The sequence below is a fragment of the Xenopus tropicalis genome, chromosome 8 (genome assembly GCF_000004195.4).
Source record: "Xenopus tropicalis strain Nigerian chromosome 8, UCB_Xtro_10.0, whole genome shotgun sequence".
Lineage (NCBI taxonomy): Eukaryota > Metazoa > Chordata > Amphibia > Anura > Pipidae > Xenopus > Xenopus tropicalis.
The window spans coordinates 44,646,634-44,672,547 of record NC_030684.2 but is presented as its reverse complement, the minus strand read 5'-3'; the positions used below and the strand labels follow the sequence as shown (position 1 = coordinate 44,672,547).

The window sequence follows — 25,914 nt, the reverse complement described above, 5'->3', positions numbered from 1 at the left end:
TGGCACCTCCACATCATTGCATTCAGTTTTTATTCACAATTTGTTTAGTGTCCCAACTTTTTTGGAATCCGGTTTATATAATATGCCTATCCCTACCCTAACAGATGGATGGCAAATTAACTCTTTCCCCCTGAAAAAGCTCATTGTGCTTTTATATATTTGTTGTTGTTTTTTTGCACTTACTATATTTTTTTTACTTTTGTCATTCTTTTGTTTTGTAGGGACCCATAGGGTTAAAGCTCCCTATGGTCTTAGCCCTACACTTCCTTATCTGTTAATACTAAGCGGAATGTTATGTAACTATTTGCATCTGTGCAATTATTGGCCCTTAGCTAGGATGACCAATTCCGGCACACTGTAATATAGTGCTATGCAGGGCGTGGGCACTTCCTCTTTGGCATTTCTATCATCAACAGAAGGTGGTGCACATAGAGCCTGGGACCCCAACTAGGCCCAGAAGCCTGTGCCCTAGAGAGGAAGCCAATCCAGGGGGGTCAGGGACCCTGTGAGTGAGGTGAAGTCATCTGCAGGTTAGACCTCTGTAATAGCACCCTCTAGGAGTGTGACTTAGCTCAGGGTAATTTAGCAAGAGCAGTCGTGTGCTCCAACAAAGCAGAATTTAGTGGGTTTAGTACACCCAAGGCATACCTCCCAACCGTCCCGCTTTCAGCGGGACATTCCCGATATTTATGGCACTGCCCGCCGCTGTCCCGGATTCATTGGTAGATGTCCCGATTCTCAGCATTGCCATTTAATTGATTGCTGTGCCTGCTCTGCTGGGGAATAAAGCCCGCCCCCTTAACTCTTGAATCTCCCCTGCTACCTCAAGCTCACAGGTCACCTTGATGTTTAATTGTCCTGGGAGGAGCATTTGTGACAGGCAAGGGTCAACTATCGGCATTGGCTGCATTCCTCTCCTTGGTCCTGCTCACTGGGTCAGGGGCTAAGAGTGCGCTCTGTCTTTTATCAGGCAGAAGAGGCTGCTGCCTTTATTTGTGTGCTGGGCAGTTTCACCTTTCCACCCCTAACATACTGTATATCTCTCACTCCTGAGAATCTCTGGCAGAGCACAGCATGCAGGGGAATAGGAGACAGAGGTATCGCTGATCCGTTCATAAAATCTAGCAGACATTTAAAAGGGGCCCTTATAAGTTTGGGAACTTATTAATCAACTGATCAAGAATGGAAGGAAATAACATAGATTTATGTACCACTGGAATTGGCCCTGTTTATAACTTTGGAAAATGCACAGACTGTTGGCATGTCTGAAGTTGATATGCCCTTTATCAGTTTCATTTAGTAATTTTACTGGCATGTCTGTGGTTAATATGCCTTTATCAATTTAATGTAGTCATACTGGCACGTTTGAAGTTAATATGTCCTTTATTCTTTTTATTTAGTGATTATACTGGCACATCTGGGGCATGTAAAGTGGGTGTGGCGTGTGGGGGCATGGTCACAAAGCAGGTGTGGCCAAAACATTTTTGCCGCACTACTCGCGTCACATATTTTTGTCCCTCTTTCTCTCAATGAAATGTTGGGAGGTATGCCAAGGCTCTTCTGCCTTATTGTAGGGACCACTGTTCAGACTATGTATCAACCCTGAACCACTGTTGGCTGTAGGGATCTGGTCCAGTAAAGGTAGACACCCTTGGGACTCCTGGCTATTATCCCACATTTGTCTCCACCATGGTGCTACACTGTTCTGCTACCTTGCAACTGCATTTGACAATTTGTGCTATTCTACCTCAGTGCTGTGAGTATTAACCCTGCATATGCTGTGTACCATCAATAAACCAAGTTCTAGTTCAATGCAAAAGAACCTCTGGCATCCATAATTACATTATAAACACTTTTGACAAATGGAGAGTTGCAGTTCAGCAACATCTCGTAAGTGCATTTCTTCCATTTAGCGAAGACCCAGCCTGTGTGTTTGAGTCACATTCACATGCCTGTGCTCATACCACTAGCCAGATTTGGCAAATACTAGCCAAAATAGGGTTACAGTTAATTTCTAGTTAGTTACAGTAAAGCCAATGTTGTGTATCAGTGCCAGGTCCTGAATATCTGCCTCAGTACCCACTGCATCTCATGGCATATAATGTGCTGGTTTTGTAAATACAGACTGTATCTCACTGTATATAATGTGCCTGAGACATCAGTACCCACTGCCATTCTCTCTATAAAACTAACACATCTAAAGGGGTGGTTCACTTTTAAGCTAACTTTTAGTAGGTTATACAATGGCCTATTCCTAGCAACTTTGCAATTGGTCTTCCTAATTAATTTTTTTATAGTTGAATAATTGGCCTTTCTCTTCTGCCTCTTTCCAGCTTTCAAATGGGGGTCACTGACCCCGGCAGCAAAAATGTATTGCTCTGCGAGGCTACAATTTTATTATTGTAGTTTTTTATTACTTATTTTTCCATGCAGGCCCCTTAACTATTCATAGTCACATCTCTTGTTTAAACCACTACCTGGTTGCATAGGTACATAAGACCCTAGCAACCAGATAGGTGCTGAAATACCAAATGGAAAGCTGCTGAACAAAAAGCGAAATAACTGAAAAACCACTAAAACTAAAAGGACCAATTGCAAATTGCCTCAGAATATCAATGTCTACATCATATTAAAAGTTAATTTAAATGTGAAATGCTAACTGATCACAAACATAAATACAGTAGATGGAGAAGAAGTGCAGGTATGAATACTTTTATATCCTAAGCATTTTAGCGTAAAAAAAAGCACCCCCACCTGCAGTTTTGCACAGTATCCCTGGGAGTCAGTGGGAACCACAAGAGGTAGTTGGGAGGTTAATTTTTTACACCAGCGAATCCACTAAGTCTCACATTAGCTGTAGGTCAGTCTATGTATGGCCCATCTTTAGCCTCCCCATATAAAAAATTCACCTTCCGCCTATGTTTATCAATACAGGTATGGGACCTGTTATCCAGAATGCGCGGGACCTGGGGTTTTCCGGATATGGGGTCTTTCCATAATTCGGATCTCCTACCTTAAGTCTGCTAATAAAATTATTTAAACAGTAATTAAAGCCAATAGGATTGTTTTGGCTCCAATAAGGATTAATTATATCTTAGTTGGGATCAAGTACAAGGTACTGTTTTATTATTACAGAGAAACAGGAAATCAGTTTTAAAAATGTGAATTATTTGATTATAATGGAGTCTATGGGAGATGGCCTTTCTGTAATTTGGAACTTTCTGGATAATGGGTTTCTGGATAAGGGGTCCGATACCTGTATTACATTTTTGGGGTAAAAAAAAGTAATATATTTTTTATTTCTTAAACTGTATTTTTAGGATGTGCAGTAGCATACTGTAGGCATCACTGCAGTAACTCTAGGAAAATTAGGTCTGTGCTAAACACAAGTCACGGCAGCCCGTTATCAGCCAAGCTAACAGCATAAGTGATTTACATTGTGCTAGTCACCCAACCTGTTTTTGGCTACTGAGACAGTGAGAGTTCTTACAGTTTATGTGAACTAGGATTGACCAGCTTGTGTGTCAAAGTGCAAAGCGGCAAAGACCAAAGACAACAGAGAGGTGTCAGTCATTACTGAAGTGCAGCCATGTAGACACACGGACAGGAGGGGAATGGTAAGGACTGGCTGACTCCCCAGCTTTGTTTCTGCCTGTCACACACAGTACAAGTCAAGTGGATCAAAATCTGCCACTTCCTGTAACTTCCCATAGACTTTGTTCAGTGTCCATGAGGATGTCTCCTCTGTCAGGCTCATTACATACCAGTCAGTCATGTGTATTTTGGTGAACAAATACAACCTACACACTGGTCTGCAGATGACACCATATTTGCATAAGGCTATGTACGCACAGCTTGCATTTGTACCCACAACCGTGGTTCGCTGTGTTCTCACAATAACTGCTCGTTCCTTGAACTTGCAACAGCGGCTGCAGATATGTAACTAGAAATTACTGGAATCCACAGCAAAATCATGTAGGGGCCTTCTAAATTTTGGGAGTTAGACTTCTTTTTTTAAAAAACATATATTGCTTATCAATCAATCACCCTCTGGGCTCACTCTGCCTCCTGGAATTAGCAGCATCCGTAGGGTCTGCTTCCTTAATAGTTGTACCCCTGCAACCCAGTAAATAAAATGGAGGCAAACGGCGGCAGGTGGTGGTCACCTTCCAAACACAATACCTGCACACATTACACTGAGGGGACTGTTTCTAACAGTCTAGCATTTTTTAAGCGACTGCTGCTTTTACATAAGACTTTGCTGTCTCTTAATATCAATACATGGCTTTATAAATACATTGCCCCTTGTTCAGTGATTTGTGATTTACTTGTTTGCTGCATTTTTGCACAGCTTTATAAATAAGCTCCTTACATACTGTATGTCTTGTAACTTTTGTGATCAATAAACGCAGGTACTAGTTTTACCTATGATCGACAAACCACCCATACATGTGTTTAAAACACAAACTATGATTTGCTGTTGCCATGACAGGTGAAAGTATTGCTTGTGTTGGCTAGGTTTGATGACAACAATAACAAAACACACAATGGCACGTGGAGTCACATGTGCATATTACACATACTTTATAATAAAAACAGAAATACCAAGAGATTAATATAACCTACACATTCCCACAACAACGCAATACACACCCCCAGTTCTGATTGGTTCAACACTGCACACCCACCCTCCTCTTCAGTTGCTCTTTCCTTTGAAAAGGGCACAGTGACAACAGATGCCCTATGTGGATAGTGACATAGCTACAGAATGATGAGGATTGTAAACAAAGTACCAGAAAGTTCAAATAGGTTTATTATATAATTTTTTAATGATACTCACTCATTCCTATCCTTGAGAGAAATTGTGTCGGGCACTGCAATGTGGCTCTTTTTGTAAAAATACTCCAAAGAATACTTGTATGTGGCAGGTACTCACAGATCCCATGAAAAGTCCTTCATTGCAAAAACATATCAGGTACAAGACTTATCCAGTTCATGCATTTAATCAGGGTTTACATAAAAACCCCTAATTAACTCCAGCACTTAAGGTGCCCATACATGTGAAGATCCGCTCGCTTGGCGACCTCCCCACCTATGGGTAGGCGATATCGGGGAACATGTAGGCTAATTTGATCATTTGGCCCTGATGTGGTCCCCGATCCGACTAAATCTTTTAACCTGCCCAATCGATATCTGGGCAATTTCGGGCCCCTCGATCCTGCCCCTACACGGGCCGATAAGCTGCTGAATTGGTCCAAGGGACCGATATCGGCAGCTACAATCGGCCCGTATATGGCCATCCTTAGCCCTTTCACACTGGGCTGGAGGCTGCATGCTCCTCCTATATTTACAAAGTATTACAGCCTAAAGGACAGTTGTTGACCTTTGGTGAGAGCCCCCCCTTACTATTGCTGCTTCAGCCATTCAGCCACACTTCCACTGATTTACAGAACAGCAAATAATAGCTCACCCCGTAGTCCCCTCTATTTGACCTTCACACTGAGCTTCCAGGAGTATTTAGACAAGCAAATAGGCATTACCCCAAATTTCAACCTGTTAAATCTTCAGAGGTATTAAGGACAACGGCACATGGGGCGGATTGTCAGCCTGCGCATATCAATCTTGAGGTATTCATTCTGCTAGGTTGAGGCACACACAGCTGATATCTGCCAACAAATGCCAAGACTTGCGCTTGTTGGCAGATATCAGTTGCATGTGCCTGCACCTGGGCAGATTCAGTGCTTTGGGGGGCTGGCACAATTAGAATATTTTTTAAGTGTGTTCGGGCAGATTGTCAGCCTGCACCAATTGTTTCCTCCATTGGAGGTGCTGGCTAGCAGTGGGAAGCTATACTATTTTAACCAGAAAATGCCCCTAGCAAGCAATATGCTGCCTGCCCCAGGAGGGAGCTCACAAACTTTAAACATGCACATAATGAGGGTGTCTCAGTTTGCTCATTATGTGCATGTCTGTAATGCAAAATCAGTCAATTCATCTTCCAAACTTACGTGACACACGGAAAGTGGGTGAGTTGAAATGATTGCTCATTATACACATGTGTCAGACCAAGCATGGTCACAATTGTTTCCCCCAAACAGAGTATGGGCTCTATTAGCCCCTGCCTCTGATGGGAGAAATTATTTTTCCTATCATGGATGGCTTTTGATTTTATTTTCCTTTGTGTTTCCACTGGAGTAGTTAAAGCATTTTAACTTAGTGAGCTCCTATCCCTGTACCTGTTTTGTACACACAAATATTCAAATTTTACATCAGCAACCACCTCACTACTAGGACTGGGCTGCCTGGCATTCAATGGAACTTTAGTGAAAGGACCCCTGTGTGCGACCAGCCTTAGCGATTGCATTCTTTGAAGACTGCACAATTATAGAGTTGATCAGAGATTTCCCTTCTTTTCCTTTATTCTTTATCATTTAAGGGCCTATGTGTCATATGCCAATCACTAGGGTTCCTCCGCATGGGAGAGTATTTGTATTAGAAAAGGATGTAAGTGTGGGTGTTGCCTGATGCCCCACAGCAGGGTGAAACATCTGACTATAAGAAGGTCGTATTTTTTCCAGTAAAGATGGCAACCCTATTTGGCTCATGGATTTGATTTTTATGTCTTCATGGAGTTAATACTTTCATTCACACACCAAAAACATACAGGAAAGTTAATTAGCTGAAACTTTACCCCTATAGCAGTGATCCCCAACCAGTGGTTCGTAAGCAACGTGTTGCTCACCAACCCCTTGAATGTTGCTCCCAATGGCCTCAAAGCAGGTGCTTATTTTTAAGTTCCTGGCTTGGGGGCAAGTTTTGGGTGTATAAAACCCAGTTGTACTGCCAAACAGAACCTCCTATAGTCTGCCAGTCCACACAGGAGCTACCAAATAGCCAATCACAGCCCTTATTGGGCTCCCCAACTCTTTTTACATTTGAGTGTGGCTCACGGGTAACAAAGGTTGGGGATCCCTGCCCTAGAGTGTTGTGCCAATGTGACGGGGAGATTAGATTGTAATCGTAGTAAAGTGAATGACATATAATCTCAGGGTACTCCAGTTTATCCAAAACTCCCAAAACATACGGGCAGGCTAATAGGTCCCAAATTAAACTGATCCAACTGTGGGTATAAATGTGATAGGGACCTTAGATTGTAAGCTCCGCTGGGGAATGATACCAAAGATTAAACTGTGAAGCAATGTGTAAATGAAGGATAACAAATGCAATTTATCATGAGCCATAGTACAGCTCCAGGCAATGCTGGTCCCATGCCAGTAGCATTGTGCCCGCTGATTATTGTATGAGACAGTAACAGAAAGCAGGAGCCATAACAATCTATTAAAGTCCTCTACAAACCCCCTCTTTGCAGGCTCAAACACTGTCTTTCATATGACATTGACAAATTGCACATGATGAGGTCTGACAGCTTTCTTACAGCTGTCTATAAATTAGGAGCATGCAGTCTCAGGGGTATTTCATGGATAGGTAAAGAGAGAAATAGTTGTACTGAGGGAGAGGTCTGTACTGAACAATGTGCTAATGAGACAATAGTGAGGATGATTCTCAATGCCCTTTGAACTTTCTGCTGAGGAACACGGGACATGAAATATATGAGAGAACTTTAGAAGAGCCAGGCCTATGGTTCTATGGGGCAGCATGCATACTGGTGCCTAATAACAGTTGTACAGGTATTTGATCCATTATCTGGAAACCCATTATCCAGAAAGTTCCGAATTACAGGAAGTCCATCTCCCGTGGACACAATTTTAATAAAATAATTCCCATTTTTACGAGTGATTTCCTTTTTCTCTGTAGTAATAAAACAGTACCTTGTACTTGATCCCAACTAAGATATAATTAATCCTTATTAGAGACAAAACAATCCTATTGGGTTTATTTTATTAGACAAAGTATAGAGATCCAAATTACAGAAAGACGCCTTATCTGGAAAACCCCTGGTCCCGAGTTTTCTGGATAAAGGTCCCATATCTGTAAAATGCGTACGTTGCACATAGCCTGATTTGTACAGGGAACCTAGTTATTGAGGCTGTTCTGAATTTGGTAGGCCTGATCTTTCTATGGGGGACAGAGGTCAGACACAGGGTCACTTTAAGGTTCCAATGGGCCCAGGGCAAATATTTTATGTTGAGCTCCCAGTGCCCAGTGTTCTGCCCATATTGCCAGCTCATATTTTTCCCACTCGTCAACAACATTTTTTTGTGAGATCACTGAATGTGCCAGGAAACTTGTGATACAAAACCCCTCTAGCATGTAACCTTTAATATAATAAGGCAGTCAGTAAAGACATGGTCTGCGTTTACTGGCTGCTGCCCTGCCCCATGGCATCACACACCCTGTGTGAAAGGCTGTAGTGGGGGCCATTGGGAAGTGCAGGGGCCCCTGAGGAAGAAGCCCCAGTGGGCCCTGCACCCTGCAGTCCCACCCTGGATCTACATGTCTCCCGGGGCACAGATCTCTAGCTTGGATTTCAAAAAACCATCATTCATTGCTGTAGGAATTGCTCGGTGATCCCCAAAAGGACTCTTTTCAGCTTAACCTGTAATGATATTCCAAGTTGAAGACACCATTTCAGCAGCAAAACTGGTGTCATGTGACAGTACCTATAGACACATTTTTTACAAATATAAATAAGTGCAATTGTGTATTGCAATAAGTGTATGCTCCTCACTTCAGATACCTCGTGTCCCAGGTCAAATACAGTTCAATAAAATACTCCAAAGTGCCCTCTTCTGCTTTAGACTTAGCAATGAGGTCTTATGAGGAAGAGAAAAGAAAAAAAGAAAGAAATAGTGTAATACTGTTATTGCTTCACAATGTGCACTCTCATGTGCTTTTTAACACCAGTGATGACTTTTACTTATATCACCCTTTTGTGCCCAGTTGTGATATCCCTTTCCGATTGCCAATCTACTTACAGACCCCCTTGGGTTTATATGACATCCAATTGGTTCGCTTGTAGCTCACGACTCTCTGCTTTCCCACCTCTTAATTTCAGGCAGTATTAGGAACCACTTCACATAGGTAAATTTCCAACTTTAGGTTAATTCCACAACTTTTCAGTTTCCCTTCCCCTTCTGTGCACTTACTGTGGGATAAATGCATACGCCATATGTGTAAATACTTAAACACAAATAAAACTTCCCAATACACTCACAAACAGAGTATAGGATGCGCATATCAAGAGTCACTGGTATGGATCAGGTGGCTGCTCCATTTTCTTTCCCTGTTCACGACCTGCAGTGTCGTTCCTGGGTTCAGCAATCCTGCCCTGTATAGTGCTCCTCTCCGTGTCCTCTCACCGCTTTTCCTCATAAGACTTCATCGCTAAGTCTAAAGCAGAAGAGGGCACTTTGGAATATTTTATTGACCTATAGACAAATGGCAGCATTGGTTCTTGCCACATGAGATAGTGAGTCAAAATAAATTTTGTTTCCGTTGTTGCCCGTTTTCTTGGGTTATTTTCCCAGATGGTCACCAATATTGAATATTATTCCCCTATTTTACTATTACTACAGGTATGGGATCCGTTATCAAGAAACCCGTTATCCAGATAGTTCTGAATTACGGAAAGATCGTCTCCCATAGACTCCATTATAAGCAAATAATTCTAATTTTTGAAAATGATTTCCTTTTTCTCTGTAATTATAAAACAATAACTTGTACTTGATCCCAACTAAGATATAATTAATCCTTATTGGAGGCAAAACAATCCTATTGGGTTTAGTCAATACTTAAATGATTTTTTTTAAGGTATTGAGATCCAAATTACAGAAAGATCCCTTATCCGGAAAACCCCAGGTCCTAAGCTTTCTGGATAAAAGGTCCCATACCTGTATTTTATATTTTGTTTCCGTTTAACATACATGCTGATCTGACTCAGATACACATGCTCCCCAATGTTTCACATACTTATACAAACACCAGTGCCAACAATGACACAGTGGGTCATTAAGAAAAAAACTGGGCACATTTGCACCTGGGCAGTTGCTTATGGCAACCAATCAGATGTTTAAATTCATTGTTCTACTTGGAGCTGGTTCAAAAAAGCTAATTACTTAATTGGTTGCTATGGGTAATTGCCCAGGTGCAAATTTGCCCAGTGTCTAAAAATGAGCCCCCTATTGTCTTTTGGGAAGTGTTAGTTACCCCTCTTAAAATGGCAGGTGTTATTAATAGGAGCTTGTTGCTGTTTTGTCATTCACTTTCTACATAACTCTGTGGGTCACAGCAATCTGTACCACTGGCGTACACTGCTCTGGGTCCGACTGGAAAAAAAATCTTCAGAGGGGCCCGGCTTGTACTTCAACCACTCCCCACCCGCCCACTTATGCCCGCTACAGGGGCAGTGGGAATTCTCTAAAGCTATAGAGAAAGCAGACCCCGTTGCCCAGACCATGGCGTCTGCTTCCTATGCAGTTACCCCATTGATCTGTTCCTCTAAAGTGAGTAACTTACCAACATGCTCTCCAAACAGGTCTCGTGGATTCCAAAGAATTGAAATGAAACGAGATGTTCCAATGTATAAAGCTCATTTATCTATAGAACCAGAGGGTCCAAATAATTTTAAACAAACGTCTTTTATCTGATTAAGGCAAAGTGATTTTTTTTTATGAATATGCCCCTTTATAAAGCATTGTCATGGAAAGCTAATGTAGGATAAAATTCAGTTCAGAATCTATATGATCTTTGCTTTAACAGCTACTGAACAAAGCCTGAGCTTTGCTATATTAACAGAGGCTCTGTTTAAAAAACGAATTGTCAAGTTCAGCTTCATCACAGCTTCAGTTATTTCATCTGTGTATCTGTTAGATAAAGGGCATTGTCTATACCGCTGAGCCAACACTTTAGCAACTTTGAAACAGATCTGTTCATTGCTAGCTTGCATATTATTTTGACAGTAGAGGAGTTTTTTTGGTGTGCAGTTAATATTTTCTTCCTTATGTTCTCAACCAGACAGATCTGCACTTGTCATGACTGTTTTTGTGGTTACAGATCTTGCAGACCTTTCGATTCAGCAGGGCGTTTAGCTGACATTTACGTCTGACTGGACCAACAGTTGAAAATATTTTTCTATTTGAAGCTGACTTGTGGCTGGATGGGAAAGCTTTTTTCTACTAGACAAACATTTTAGGCAATATGAACAGATTCATCTTGATCTGAAAAAAGAGGGATTATTAGGAAAGTGTAGTACATGAGTTTTAATAGGGCAGCTTTAATAAGGCAGCTCTTGGCTTATCTACTAACCCCTCAAATTTATGTTTCACCTGCATCCTTATATTTTTAGTTTTTTTTTCTGTTATGGGGCAGCCACACTGGGTGGATTCCGGCAAAGAATGTAATTTGGCAGAAAAATCTGCTCCATAAGACTGCACCCGGGAAGATGCAGTGGCTCTGGGCACAGGGAAAGGCTGATGCCAGCATAAGGCCTGATTCTTGGCCTGCGTTTGTCTGATAATCAGTCCCATCTGGCATATGGTGGGCCATTCACATGTCACAATGATCTGCTATCTTAGCCTCTCTCGAAAAAGTCAGTAGCATATTGGCTAATGCAGTACTGTCCAACTTCTGCGGTGCCGAGGGCCGGAATTTTTCTTGCATACATGGTGGAGGGCCACTAATGGAATCCAGTTTTGACCACTGCCCCTTTAAACCACACCCACTTCAAACCACACACATTTTATCACAATGGTGGTAGTGCAGCAAAAACCTAAATGCTTCGTCCTCACTCACACCATAATTCATACTGTATGTGAAAGAATTATATTAGGTCGTATTAAGATGTACCCTTAAATCTATTTCCAACTGCTAACAAACTCCCAAAACAAACCCCTGCCAGGTTCACCTCCCACAGGCAGCATAGGGTAGGCAGAGTATGGCACACACAGGCAGCACTCTGCCTGCCCTATGCTGCCTGTGTGTGCCATTCTCTGCCTGCCCTATGATTCCTGAGTGTGCCATACTCTGCCCTGTGCTGCCTGTGTGTGCCATACGCAGCCCTACCCTGCCTGTGTGTGCCATGCTCTGCCAGCCCTATGCTGCCTGTGTATGCCATGCTCTGCCTGCCCTACCCTGCCTGTGTGTCCCATACCCTCCCTGCCCTATGCTGCCTATGTGCCATACTCTGCCTACCCTATGCTGTCTACACACAGGCAGCATAGGCCAGGCAGTACATACAATGTCTGAGGTGTGAACAGGAGAACAATGTGGGTGATTACAGCCTGAGCCTGAGGTGTGAACACTGCAGGGAGTGAACAATGCAGAGATTAGAAGGTGTGAACAGTACAGGGGATTACATTTTTAAATTATACTGAGGGATTACAGCCTGAATCTGAGGTGAAAACCATGCATGGGGCCAGTTAAGATCAGTACGGATACCATTTAAAGCTTACACAAAGGTAAGCCATCAAAGCAGCCAGACAGGTGTCTATTCCTGATTAGTGATGTAGCGAACATCGCCGAAAATGTTCGGGAACCCGTTCGCGGACTTTCGCCAAAACTCGCGAACCCCATAGACTTCAATGGGAAGGCGAACTTTAAAACCTAGAAAAGCCATTTCTGGCCAGAAAACTGATTTTAAAGTTGTTTAAAGGGTGCCACGACCTGGACAGTGGCATGCAGGAGGGGGATCAAGGGCAAAAACTTCTCTGAAAAATACTTTGTAAAAAAAACGCCAAAAAAAACACCAAAAAAAAAACCGCAAGCTATTCCTATGTATATGCATAGGCAATAAAACAAAGCGAAAAAACGCGGCGGAAAAACCAAGGCGAAAAAACGCGGCACCAAAAAAAACCGCGGCGAACCCAAAGTGGCGAACATCGGCAAAAGTCCGCGAATTTGCGCGAACGCGAACACCCGATGTTCGCGCGAATTCGTTCGCCGGCGAACAGTTCGCTACATCTCTATTCCTGAATGTAGTGATCATGTGAAGATGAAGAAAAATAAGGTTGTGTCATTAGCGGAAAGAATGAGCTAGTAAATTGCATCACTCACTGCACATCAGCCGGCTTCTTAGTGGCCGAAACTGGCATTAACTTGATTTGTGTGTCTTTTCTTCCTGTTTCAGGAAGTTCCCTAAGAAACACAGACAGGTTTTTGAGCGAGCAAAGTAGGCAGTGTCGGATTGGGGTGTCAGGGGTCCACCATGGCTGCCACCGCAGGGGCTCCCACCCCAGTTGCGACCTCCTCCACACTGAATCCAACGCCAAAACCACCCCCCTTGTTCTGAGGCTTCCTCCATGTGGCCGCGCAAATTGAGTGGGGGAGTCCTCGCAGTTCCTGGGAGAGATTGGGCCTGGATCACCAGGGCCAACAGGGGCCCACTTGACAGCCCAGGCCAACCTTGATATAATGACATCAATTAACTGTCCGTACTAGGGATGCACCGAATCCACTATTTTGTGATTTTTTGGGGAATAGCGGACCAAATCCTACAGAAGCATTAAACATTTTCAACTTCTGTGTTTATATGACAAAAAATCATGTGGTTTTAAGGATTTGTTTCGGCCAGGCACATGAACTGAACTGAATACTGGATTCGGTGCATCCCTAGTCCGTACATATGTAGCTACCAAGTCCCAAATTTCAGGTGGATACAACAAGTATTCCCCCACTGAGCACTCCCAGGCTTCCAATCCATTGGATTAAAGGAAAAAAACAATCCCCCTCCAGGAGATCATAAACAGTTATAGTGCAATATGTCATATTTTTGATCCTCTGCTCTTGGTTATTTTATGTAACTTACTATGAACTTGGGAAAAAGATGCTATTCAGTGTATCCACACCCCTCGGGAAACACTCTCTCACACAGCAACTGCCCCACATGATATTCCTACTAATACAATCTAGCTCGGCTCTCCACCCATGCTGTATCGGCCACTCCAAAAACAAACAACTTCTGTAAAGAGTTTTATTGAAACTAAATTATAAATATACAAACTTACATTTCTGTTTGGCTTCAACAGTCACATTTCATGTACTTCCTTACCTCTGTAGCCCCCTCTAGTGACTTTTATAGAGAAGGCAGCCATATACTTAGTGTCATAATAAATGTTGCAGACAAGTTTGATTAAAAAGAAAAAAAGGAGGTCATATATCTGTCAACTTGAAATGAAGATGTATGCTTAACATACAATATATAGTTTCAGTTTACTTGCACTGTTTTAGTGGATAGAGAGTCTTTGTAATGGATAGAGAACTGGGTGGCTACTTGCCACCATTTGTGTCTAGTAGTGCCCTGCAGTGAGGGTACATTCCAGAAAATTGGCCATTTTTGGATGTAAAATTTGAGTGAGTTGTTGTAAACTGAAAGCAAAGTGTAACTGTGTAAATAACATAAAACAAGTTTAAAGTGAGGGTGCGGATATATCATGTGATCTCAGTATATGCTGTCAGTTACCATTATATCCTCAAGGCTGTATTTCAGTACAGTGCTGCCCTAGGCACTGGACCTCTAATGTACCCATAGGTGGAAGTGACATCACTGCGCAACATGCTGCATGCAAAGTCACTTCCGGGTCTGTGGCATCACTACCAGCACAGTGCTAGACAGGTACCTACCCCCCCTCCTTCTCCCAGCTCTGCCACTGGATTTCATAGGAAAGGATCCAGTGGCAGTGGCAAGGGAGGGTGGGTTCCACAGTAAAAATTTATAATACAGCTTTGTAAACTTGTGACTACATAGAACACGACTCTTAAAAATGAAGTTAAAATAATGTACTTTTCATGTCGCTGCCTAATGCCAGCGGTCGTAAGACATAAAAACACTTTGAAAGACATACACATATAAACACACATAATGTGGCTTGACATACACACGCACACTGTAGTTAAACAGAGTTAGGAAAAATTAGGTATTAAAGTGCATGGATGAAAATAAAGTCTATCTAGACAAGAAGAGTTGGATTGGTGCTACAATTGTAGGTGTTAATCAAAGGCAATAGGGTATCTGTTTAGGTTTTGAGCTTAACACCAGGGAGTAGGAGTAAAATAACAGACAGCAAACCCAACAGATGCTGTGGTGCCCCAGAATATAGGGGACCATGTGGGTGTCTGATGTTTGCCTTTAAAATCTGTACAAAATGGATCATGTCCCTGATGTTTTTGGGATGACTAGGCCAAAAATATTTTTCTTTGGGGTTCAAAGACTTCTAGGTATGTCTTCACTGAAGAAGCGAGGCAATATGCAACTAACTAGGAAGTCTACAGTGGCTCGAAAGTTGCGAAAGGTGTATTTCTTGTGATACCAGCATCATTCCACGCCTCTGCCAACTGCCTTTGAAACAAGTCCATGATTTCTTATAGGTATACCTAAAAATACACCAGAGGAAAGCCTTAAACTAGAGAAAGTTGGTTACAACAAAAAACTATTAAGGAAAGGAAAGTATTTATGCACCAACATGATTCTAGGAGTTTGAAAATTCCATTATAGTGTGCAGGGACACCAGTCGTTATTGGGACTACAACTTGGTTTCTATCCTAAGATTCATGGCAGAGCAGATCAACTCAATTTAGACTCATCATTTATTTCAGTGCTTGGCTAAAGTTGCCCATACATTACCATGTGGGCATGTGTGTCAAACTGGGGGGGGCATCATGATTCTCATCATTCCGTCTCAGCACACAGATAAGGCATCTGCAGAGGTAACAGTGAGCCCTTGTATCTGCAGGAGTTGCCTAAGTTTCTGCCTAGGACCCCACCGATGTTAGGGGACACCAGTAATGCTAGAATAAGCAAAATAAGCTTTTGTCTGTCATAGTCAAGTAGTGTATTGGCAGTGAAGGATGGGGTCAAGCCATGTAGGAGAATCAGGATTATTTAAATAACACTGGGTCTGGGGGGCACATAGAATGAGGCTTTTTTCCATATATTAGCCACATTAACACATTATTACTATCCCAACCAGTGATTAAAACTTGTCAGTCAAACACTGTGAATTAGGGGTGCACATTTGGCATTTTAAGATATCCTGAAAAGTAAATTTTGCTCTAAGGATCTGCAAAATAACCCTTACAGTTGTACATAGCCGTAAAAGAAGTTTGGTTTCTTCTTGCAGCAACAGAATTATGACATTAAACATACATTTCCTGTTATTATTTTATGCTTCTCTTACCAGTCGATGCAGCTGGACGTTCAGAAATTCTAAAACCAAATGCTGCTTTCTGAAGTGCAGTAGAAGAGCTTGAAGCACCAAATGAAAACTTTCCACTGGAAGGTGGAAGAAGCCGACAAGGTGGCCTGGCCACTGAAGAACCAAGGGGCAACTTTGACACTGCAATACCAGAGGTCTGCGGGGATTTAACAACAGAAAATTAAACTCACTCATATTTACTGTGACATTTGCTGTATTTGGTAATGTTATCGTACACTAGGATCAGTACTGTGACCTACAGCACTTATATTTGCCTATTTGTATCTGTAAGTTACCCTCCCATATAGATTGTAAGCTCTACGGGGCAGGGACCTCCATCCTCTTGTGTCTTTGACTCTTAACTTATTGCAACTGTAACTTTATCTTGTATTTATTTGTATTTATTGTTATACTTTGTATTTATTATCTTATTAACCCCCTGTTTGTATTAATGTATTCTACTGTACAGCGCTGCGTACATAAGTAGTACTTTATAAATAAAGATATACATACATACATACATACATACATACATACAGTACTGATCAGTGTTGGACTGGCCCACCAGGGACACTCCTGCTGGGCCCAGTTGCCATAGCTATTGCACATTACTGTATGAGAGGAAGGGTACAGATATGGAGTGAAGAATAGAATAGTGCATGTAAAACAGAGGTAAGAGAGAAAAAATATTTTGAGAGTGAGCCTCGTGGTCTAAGGTATTCTTGTGTATAGGAAAGCAACAGAAAAAGATATACTAACCTTTGCAGTTTTAATGCTAGGAGTCATAGAGGAGTTTGTTGTGGTCTGGCACTGGGAAGCATCCCCTGTACCCACCTGTGATGTTTCTGGAATGTTTTGGCTGGACTTTTTACTGGCAACCACAATTTCTTTTTGAATGCTTACTTGCTTCTCTGGTAAAGTTTCTAACTTAGGGGTTGTGACTGGTGCTTGGGAGCAAATGGCCAAAGTATTAGACGGTGGCTGTGGCTTCCTGAACACTTTGACACTCTTGGGAAGTATGCTTTTCTTGGAGATACGCGGAACCAGAGAGCAATCAGATGTTGTTCTTGCCTGAAGCCCATTGCTTATTAAAATCTGTGTATTTTCTCGATTGTCTGTTAATATCCTTTTCTGTACCCCCATTGCAGAGCTGGGTAGCTTAGTATCATCTTTCTTAGTACCTTCAAATGATTTCTTAATGAAACGGTGATTGCAAAGCCCTGGCATGGGTGTGGAGGTTATAAGAGGGATTGAACCATCATAAAACATGCTCTCATCTTGGGCAATGTCAGGTTCCGGAATCATCCTACAATGTACTACTGGTTTAGTATCATTCATTATCTCTTCGGAACTAGATGCATAAACTCCATTCTTGAGTAAGATGTTTCTTCCAGCCACTGTATATCCATTACTTCCCAATTCTTTGGGCCTCTTATGTCTAACTGCTTCCTTATTACGGGCAAATTTCAACTTACTCAGTAATGATGGTTTTGTTCGCCCAATGTCCTTACCAAACATTAGTCCAGGTTGGTGAAAAAAGTTATGTGAAGTTATAATGTCCTGTGTAATATTAAGTACATTTGTCCCAACGTGTGCTGATGCAGCTCCTTGGTTGGCATTTGATTTGCTTACTTTGCAAGGTTTAGAGATAATGTCTTGTGTGGCATTGGCTGCACCTATGGCACTACATGTTGACTGGGTGCCCTGCACAGTATTGCTTGTTGGTACATTACTGAATCCTGAGATATTCTCTTGAAAACTATTGCTTGAAGTTAATACACCAGGTTTTAACATAATATCATGGGTAGTGTTTAAGGTGATTTTATCAGTAGCCCATGTTCTGTGTTTGTTGCCTTCTGCAGAGTTGTTTGAAGCTATTTTGTTCTTAATTGGTACAATGTCCTGTGTGATATCTACGGAAACCTCTGTACTGGAAGCCGACACAGCATTTTGAGTTCTGTTACTTCCAGTCATGCCATTATCTATTAAAACAGTATCATGAGCAGCTGCATTTTTCTTCATGGCTTCAGTTGTTACAACCCTTATATCCATTGCATTTTTAGTGGCATTTCTAGAAATTCTTGGTGGCATGATTGGTATGTTATTAGGTCTAATGTTATTCACAGTAAAAGAATTCAGGGGCTGTAATTTGTTACTGATAATGCTCAGTTTTTTCAGCGGACTGTTATTTATTTTTAACTGATCTGTTAAGGTTACAGTGTTGTTAAGCAGTTCACTCCTCTTCAAGTTCTGATTCACTTTCATGGGATTTGCATTTCTTTCAAAGGGTTTATTGAGTATCTGGGACTTTTCACTAAACTGTGTATTACTGTCAGCAGTCTTCTTTGATGAGTTTTGTTGTTCCTGCTTCTCAATGCTTACTGTAGTATTCAGTAACTTATTCTGTAGAACATCTAAGACTCCATCATTACTGACAGATTTGTCCTTGTGGCAAGTGCCACCATGTTCTTCCATAGTCATCTTATCCAGGTCCAGTAAGGTTACACCAAGGATACTCGGCCCCTCCTTGATGTTCCTTTTATCTAAAGGTGAGAAAGTTTGAGTAAGTTCAAAAGCTATCTTTACTTTCAGGGGAGTACGGACATAGGGAAAGAGATGCCTGTCTTTGCCAACCATATCCTCGTTTGGTTTTCCAGTATGCTTGCTAGTTATGCAAGTGGAGATCAATTCACATTTAGCAGCACAGTAGGTTTTTATTGGTGGAGTTTCCAGTAGACTTTCCTGAGTCCGATAAGCAAAGTAACAACTATTCTTTAATTGTATATCTTCCCCATCAAGCACTGTACATTTATTGATGGGCTCAGACCCTAGTTCCTTGATGGAAATTAGAGGTAAATCTTTCCTCGCATTTTGAGTGAGAAATTCTGGGAATGCTTGTTTGGTGTCAAGTGCATCTCTCAAAAGAGGGGCATGTACCTCATTAGGCTTGGATCTGTCTTTACTCATCCAGGGTACTGGTAAGGATTCCTTTGATTTGGACAACAAATATATTGGGATGGGGCTTTCATAATATTGGCCATTATGATTCCACTTTTCTTTGTCACTGTACTCTAAAAAGAAAAACCCCAATAAGAATAACAAAAATTGGTTACCCATTTAGTATTTAAGTAGAAAACATACTTTTGTCATACACCAATCAATGGTAAACCCTACTCCCTTCTGGGTACTGATTAGCTTAGAAATGCCTTGTTCTTTCAGCTAAATAAACTATTTTCATAAAATCCTTCTTTTTAATAATATGTGCCATTGGGTACTCCTAAATAGAATACTGCCATTTTAAAAATTAAGGGCTGCACCCTGAGATTATACAATTCACAATGCACAGAAACAAAAAATAGCAAACATACATGTTAGGTTACATGAGCCAATTACTGGAAAAAGTTTTTACTGCCACACGTCTTCCTGTTACAATTAGAGCTGCACTATTTTGTGTCAGGTGATTTCTGAAAAAGCACACAGACCGTCACAAAACGGTGGCTAAAGGAAAAGGATGTAAGAGGGCAATATATATTATATATATATATATATATATATATATATATTTTCCAGTTTGGTAAGATAGTTTATATCATATTAAGTATTTGTTGGTGAAGTATTCATTCTGGGGGTATAGTTTTCCTTTAAAAAACACAAAGTGAGCTCCTCCAAAACACAAGGAAATATGTAAAAAAGGACTTAAAAGTTATTGGCACCCAAGCCTGGACTGGGATTCAAAATAGGCTCTGACATTTCAAGTACACAGAGGCCACCGGCCCACTAAATAGTGACTGTATGTCATCTTACAGCAGCCCCTCTGGGATTTGCCAGAATGGTCTGGGCCTGTTGGCACCTCTTCCTCACCTGATAGATCCAGCCGCCTTCTTTTGGCACTATACTCAGCGTCATCCAGGGTAGACTTTGGTGTGCAGTAAAAGGGTGGAGGCTCAGCCTCAATGGTTGAAATATCCAACTCTTCTATTTTCCTCTTGCTTGTATTACTTTCCTCTGGCTCTTTGCTCTGCAGCTGTCTTGCAATATCCTCACATTCTGCCAAGAAAAAACTCCTGTACTGCATGGGACTCTCCAGATATTGAGAGTCTGCTCTCTGTATTAAGTCTTGACTCCTCCATGCCTCGAAGATGTTGCATTTACTCTTTATTTTATTGATGGGTGTAAGTTCACAGTCTGCCCTGCCAGTAAATGTAAATGGGGTGCTGGAAATATGCTTCAAGATGCAGGAGACAACCTCAGGTGTATCATCTTCACTTTTCTCAGCATGGCCATACAAAAAAGCCTGTGGTGATTTTTCCACCACTTCAGCCATTAGAAAATATTCTCTGGTTGCAAACAGAATCCGAAAGATGAACCTTGCTTTAATGTAATTTTACATCAGCATTAAACATAAACAAAGGTTTCTTAACTATTCTTTATGCAATATATTTATTTTGGTGGGCCTAATTATATCTGGGTTGGAAAGGCCTATTGTGGTTGAACACTAATGCATCTTGTGCTCACTTATTATCCTGGTGCATAGTGTTGGGGTAGCTGAGCTGTTAGCTTAGTGTAACCTCCAGTGTGATGTGGCTCCACCTACCGAATCCACTTCTTGCACCCTGTAAGAATCAAAATCAGATAGGAAGAAGGATCAGTATCTCATCATGCAGTGACCATTAGAGTCTCCACCCAAAAAATAGCCAACAACTGCCAAGGCATTACCATTTAGCAGGAGGGAGAGCACATCCATTTTAGTACAACCAATAGCAGGAGGCCCACATCTCCATGCCATGTAAATCATCTACCAGAACTAAAGTCTGCCCCATCTGCACACTTTCTTTTCCATCTCACTCAACTTCCAGTCCTAGGAATTTAATCCAATGGGATTTTATTATTTTTAAAACAAGAAGAATGTATGCAGATGGAAGTCAGATTCGTGCACTGTATTTGCTCAGGTTCCAAGGCTTTTTAAAAAAAAAAAAAAGGTTCCAAGGTTTTATTAAAGGCATTTGCTCAAGTCTGAAACCCCAGATTATCTGTAGTGCCCATTTCTTAATAAATGCTTCTCACCTAAAAGTAAATTCTCTATCTGCTAGCATGCATTTTTGCTGAGATGCTCTCATTCTGTATTCTGCATTGTTATGCATGTATATCTTATATATATTAAAAGCACTTCGGGCCAGTCTTCCTCCTGCAATTTACACATTCAGACACAGGTGTAATAAATGAGTGTATAAAAGAGAATTCCCCTATACTAGTGACAGTGACATCAATTGCAGCAATATTTCAGACTACACAGTCTGCAGAGGCAACTGTGTGTGTACAGGCACCTAGATTCCTGTATGTTGGATTCACAGACACCTTTCTGTCTCTCAGTCAGAGCTCTCCTGTAGACTGACTAGCCAGGCTTTCAGTTTTTTTGTTTTTTTTTTAAATTGCTGGGCCTTGTGCTAAATAACTTGATTGCTGCTGCAAAAAAAGCAAGTGATAGGTGGCTTCTTTCATGTTTCTCTCATAAATAACGAAGAAATAGGTTATAAGTTCTATGTGTTTGTTAGTGACTCAGGTGAGTGAAAGGGTCAGACAATGTAAGGGTGAATTGGGTTGAATTTTTAGGCCTTCTCCATAGTCTTTTCCAGGTTTTCTATCAGATAGGAAAGATGGGCAGGTGGGGGTTGAACTTTAGATGCCAGTCAAGAATGGTTGGACAAGTGCAACTTCTCTTTGCTCAGAACACAAGCTGCCTGTCAGAACTGGTACATGTCCAAGTTAAGCAGATTCCCATTCATGATAGCTCCCCATTAACTATTTTCTTGCAAAATGAATGGTGTTTATTGTGAAGACAAACACAGGAGACAAACCACCACATGTGTCCTTAGGGGAGCATTGGAGCACCCTGGATCAACTTTGTATTGAGCTGTTTAAGTGTACTTGCTAAAAATACACCCAAGCCATTCATGCAACTAATTGTATGGTTTAAAATACATCACTGTTTTCATGGGTTTTCTGTGAGTTAGTACAGGTATCAGAACCTTTTTCTGATAATTGGTTTCCGGATAGTTATCCAGAAAGTTCCGAAATAAGGAAAGGCCATCCCCCATAAACTCCATTTTGGTCAAATAATTCACATTTTTAAAAATTATTTCCTTTTTCTCTGTAATAATAAAACAGTACCTTGTACTTAATCCCAACTAAGAAAATGGCAACGGTACAAAGGCAACTTTAAATAGAGTAATGCCAAATTTGCAAGGTATTTCTCAGCAGCACACGATAAAAACACAAGAAAAATGAATACAGATAATTAATAATACATTCCAGAAAATACAGTAGGATAAATACACTACGCTTTCCATGTATGATGCCCCAAAATGCATGGCAGGATAAATGCAGTGCCAATTTAATGTGCATAACTCCAGAACACGTGGAATTACACCTCAAAGAACACAGGGCAGAAAATCTTTTTGCTTGGCCAGTCCTTCCCTCATCTGTCCACGTCGCTGGCCAAAATGGTGCATTAGCAGATGATATTTTCAATTATTGATGGAGGAACCAACCAATATCCAAGGTACAAAGTTATTGCCCTCCCAGCATACATATACCAATAATTGTGCAATCGTATCAATATGTGTATGACCAGCTTTTCTGTTTTTCAGTTCTGTTTTTTCCTCTAACCGGATATTAATATTCTGTCTGGTTGTACAGACAGTCACTCTAAGCCTGAATTTATTTGTATCCTTTAAATGTACCTTTCTATTCAGGGCTAGGCTACATCTTACAGTGTGATGTTCAAACCACTGTCTGGTTGCTGGGGGTACTGCGTCACTAGCAACCACATTACTCCTTTGTTTCCAAACTGAAAGGTGTCAAAAAAACATTGGAGAAGGAAAGGTACCTGAACAAAACTAGCCTTTACAGCGGCCATCTTTTTTCTCAGTCGTTTAGCCCTGTGTTGGCTGCTGCATAGTACAGACCAGTGTGGGGCTTGTGTCACTATGAAAACCTGAAGCTCAGTCTCCCATTAGCGAGATGGATTAGAAAAGGAGGTGGGTCACTGATGTCACATAAAATGTACAGGAGACAAGAAGATAAATGCACACGTCAGCCCAGGGCCAGGCAGTAAATGTTAGAATGTCAGCATATACCAGGCAACTACTTGGTTTTATAGGAAGAAGAGGAGTGAAGGGAAGAGCAGCGTTGTGAGTAACATTGAACCTATAGCCTAAATCTAAGTTTAGGTAATACAGTATTTCTCAGTGTTTTATGAGCACATTTGAAATTTTAGTCTTCATAATATCAGCAGTTATTTCGCTGCTAACTAATATCATAAAATGTAACACGAGTGCCCCCTGCTGCTCCGCCAATCAGAATAGCAAGTGATAATTTCTTTAAAGCTAGAAGTGTCCAGGCCCCCACTCCTTAGCCATTCACCTACCAAAGTGTTCTCAGCCAGACAAACTATAGCATTATCCTCAGCCAACCCCGAGTCAGACAGTTGACAGTGTGTCACAGGTTGGCTCCAGAGGAGAGGAGAACCAGATGGTAGCGGGGCTTGCTGTATGGCACTGGGGGAGAAATAATGCAGCAATTTGCACACCTGGATTTGTGGGAAGGCAACAAAGGCCTGGGCCTAGAGTGGCACAATTCTGGCTGCCTTTAAACTTGATACTGAATATCTAGGCACGCAGTAGATAAATATTTTTTTTGCTTTTTTCCCTAGTTTGTAGGTCTCCTGTATGATAGTATTGCCATGGGGCACTAGTGCAATATAGCACCTATATTAATAAATCAGCCCAACTACTGCTTCACACCATAATGGGGAGGGTCTCTAAGTAAATTTATCATTTGCACAGAGAATTTTGTTTTATGGTGGTAATTTCAACATTTCTTGCTGCTATATACATAGCATTTCTTCCCCGCTTTATGAGAGGGATGGACAACATGCTGCCATTCTGTTTGACCACAACTCTCAGATTTGTGGTTACCTAACTATGAACATGGCTAAGATTACAAAGCCTGGCTTGCTGTTTAGGACAGTGGCATACAGTTGACCAGAACACCCTTCCACACTTGTAAGTGCTTCTTTTTCTCTTGAAACAAAAAGTGATTGCAACATTCTAGGGGTTCCAAGCAAACTGTGGCGCTAGAGAATAGAGGGGATAGACAGAGGGGATGTTCACCTTTCCATTCACTTTTAGAATGACATGGACATTGATATTCTGAGACAATCTGCAATTGGTTTTTATTTTATTTGTTTTTTCAGTTTTGTTTTAGCTTTTTGTTCAGCAGCTCTCAAGTTTGGAATTTCAGCAGCTATTTGGTTGCTAGGGTATTGTTACCTTAGTAACCAGGCAGTGGTTTAAATGAGACAGGAATACGAATAGGAGGGGGCCAGAATAAAAACATAAGTAATAAAAAGCTATTTTTTGGCTGCCCAGGTCAGTGAACCCCAATTCGAAAGCTGTAGAAGAGGAAGGCAAATCATTCAGAAACTATAAAAAAAAATAATGAAGACCAATTGCAGCTGGTTAGGAACAGGTCAATCTATAACATACTAAAACTATCCCTTTAAGACTGCTGGCTTTCTTACTGCAACAATTAAAATATTTATAATTCACTGAAGGGTTGATTATGGCACTCCAATGCCTAATGCAGCCAATGCTGGTTTCTATGCAGCCATAAAATGTTCCACTATTTGTATCCAAGCCCAATATTTTATAAACTGATTATAAAATACAAATCCTAATTTAAAAAGTGATTATTTTATTTGAATAGGGAATGGGTTTTCCTAATTATGAGGGTGACACTATGAAGGGATGTTGGTTGATTTAATGCAACCCCCCAAGGAATGAACCACAGATCCTATCACTATTGTGGTGAGGGGCACAGCATGCATTCACCATTGTGTAGATCTTATATTGTCTTGCAGATTAAAATACATTATAATACAGACCTCGCCTGCAGTTAAACAGTAAAGGTACTAATAGGTATTTATGCCTCATTGGTATTTGTAAGTTATTCACACTAATAATAATATCCCTTAGCTTTTCACTATAAAATACCTTTGCACAACTCACCCTCTTCCTCTGCCGCAGCTCAGTTTGCTATGTGCAAGTCAGTGCCTTAACGAGCCCAGTGATGGTTCTGAAATCCCATCAGCCCCTTGTAGGCGGTGCAGCCTGGGGGAATATCCAACAGCTCAGTAAATAGGTGTTATAAATAGATATTAATAAAGTGTAGCTATCCTACCGAATGTGTACAAGGGTGGGGGGCTCACATATACATAAGTAAATTTCAAGCTGAATAATAACCTATAGCAACAAATCTGAATTTTACTTTTATTAGTCTGCTCATGACTTATCACAGGTAGTTATTAATTACAATGGTTTATTACTATCTTTGTGATATTAGTTTCTGTAGAAAAGGAATCCACTTAATATATTATTGTGACCATGAAAGCTGCAATATTGTCTTATTATTGCACTTTTAAATGGCACTTCACTTCCTAAAAGCCAGATGCATGCATATTATGCATGGCCAATTAGCTATCAATTTAAAAGCATGTTGCGGGCTGTACTGGTTCCTGGGCAGCCTTGCAACATGCATCTAAATTGACTGATGATTTGCCATTTATAATGTGTATTTAATATGTGTCTGGTTTTAATGGACCAAGGAGGCAAACATATCTACACTTTGGGGCTGATTTACTAATCCACGAATCCGAATGGGAAAAATTCGGATTGGAAAACGAACATTTTGCGACTTTTTCATATTT

At 41.1% G+C, this 25,914-nt stretch overlaps 1 protein-coding gene across 3 annotated transcripts; it reads right to left on the bottom strand.

The window, feature by feature from the left end:
- Positions 1-13,913: 13,913 nt before the first annotated feature.
- Positions 13,914-25,316, bottom strand: LOC100492377. Of its 3 annotated transcripts, none has more exons than XM_002934882.3 (5): positions 25,217-25,316; positions 20,010-20,761; positions 16,908-19,219; positions 16,131-16,305; positions 13,914-15,327 (listed from the first exon to the last, which is right to left on the bottom strand). In XM_002934882.3, exons 2-5 carry the CDS (start codon positions 20,470-20,472, stop codon positions 15,269-15,271), a joined length of 3,009 nt encoding a protein of 1,002 aa, XP_002934928.3. In that variant the 5' UTR covers positions 20,473-20,761; positions 25,217-25,316; the 3' UTR covers positions 13,914-15,268. The 3 variants fall into 3 exon arrangements, with proteins under 3 accessions (XP_002934928.3, XP_031747538.1, XP_031747539.1); XM_031891678.1 differs by having other exon boundaries at positions 25,202-25,312; XM_031891679.1 differs by lacking the exon at positions 25,217-25,316 and adding an exon at positions 23,035-23,193.
- Positions 25,317-25,914: the final 598 nt, after the last annotated feature.

Coding starts and splice junctions, on each gene's coding strand:
- LOC100492377 (XM_002934882.3), bottom strand. CDS start 20,472: ATGGCTGAAGTGGTGGAAAAATCACCACAGGCTTTTTTGTATGGCCAT. Junction 16,306..16,907: donor CTAGCATTAAAACTGCAAAG/GTTAGTATATCT, acceptor AAATCCCCGCAG/ACCTCTGGTATTGCAGTGTC. Junction 15,328..16,130: donor ACGTCCAGCTGCATCGACTG/GTAAGAGAAGCA, acceptor GTGTATTTTTAG/GTATACCTATAAGAAATCAT.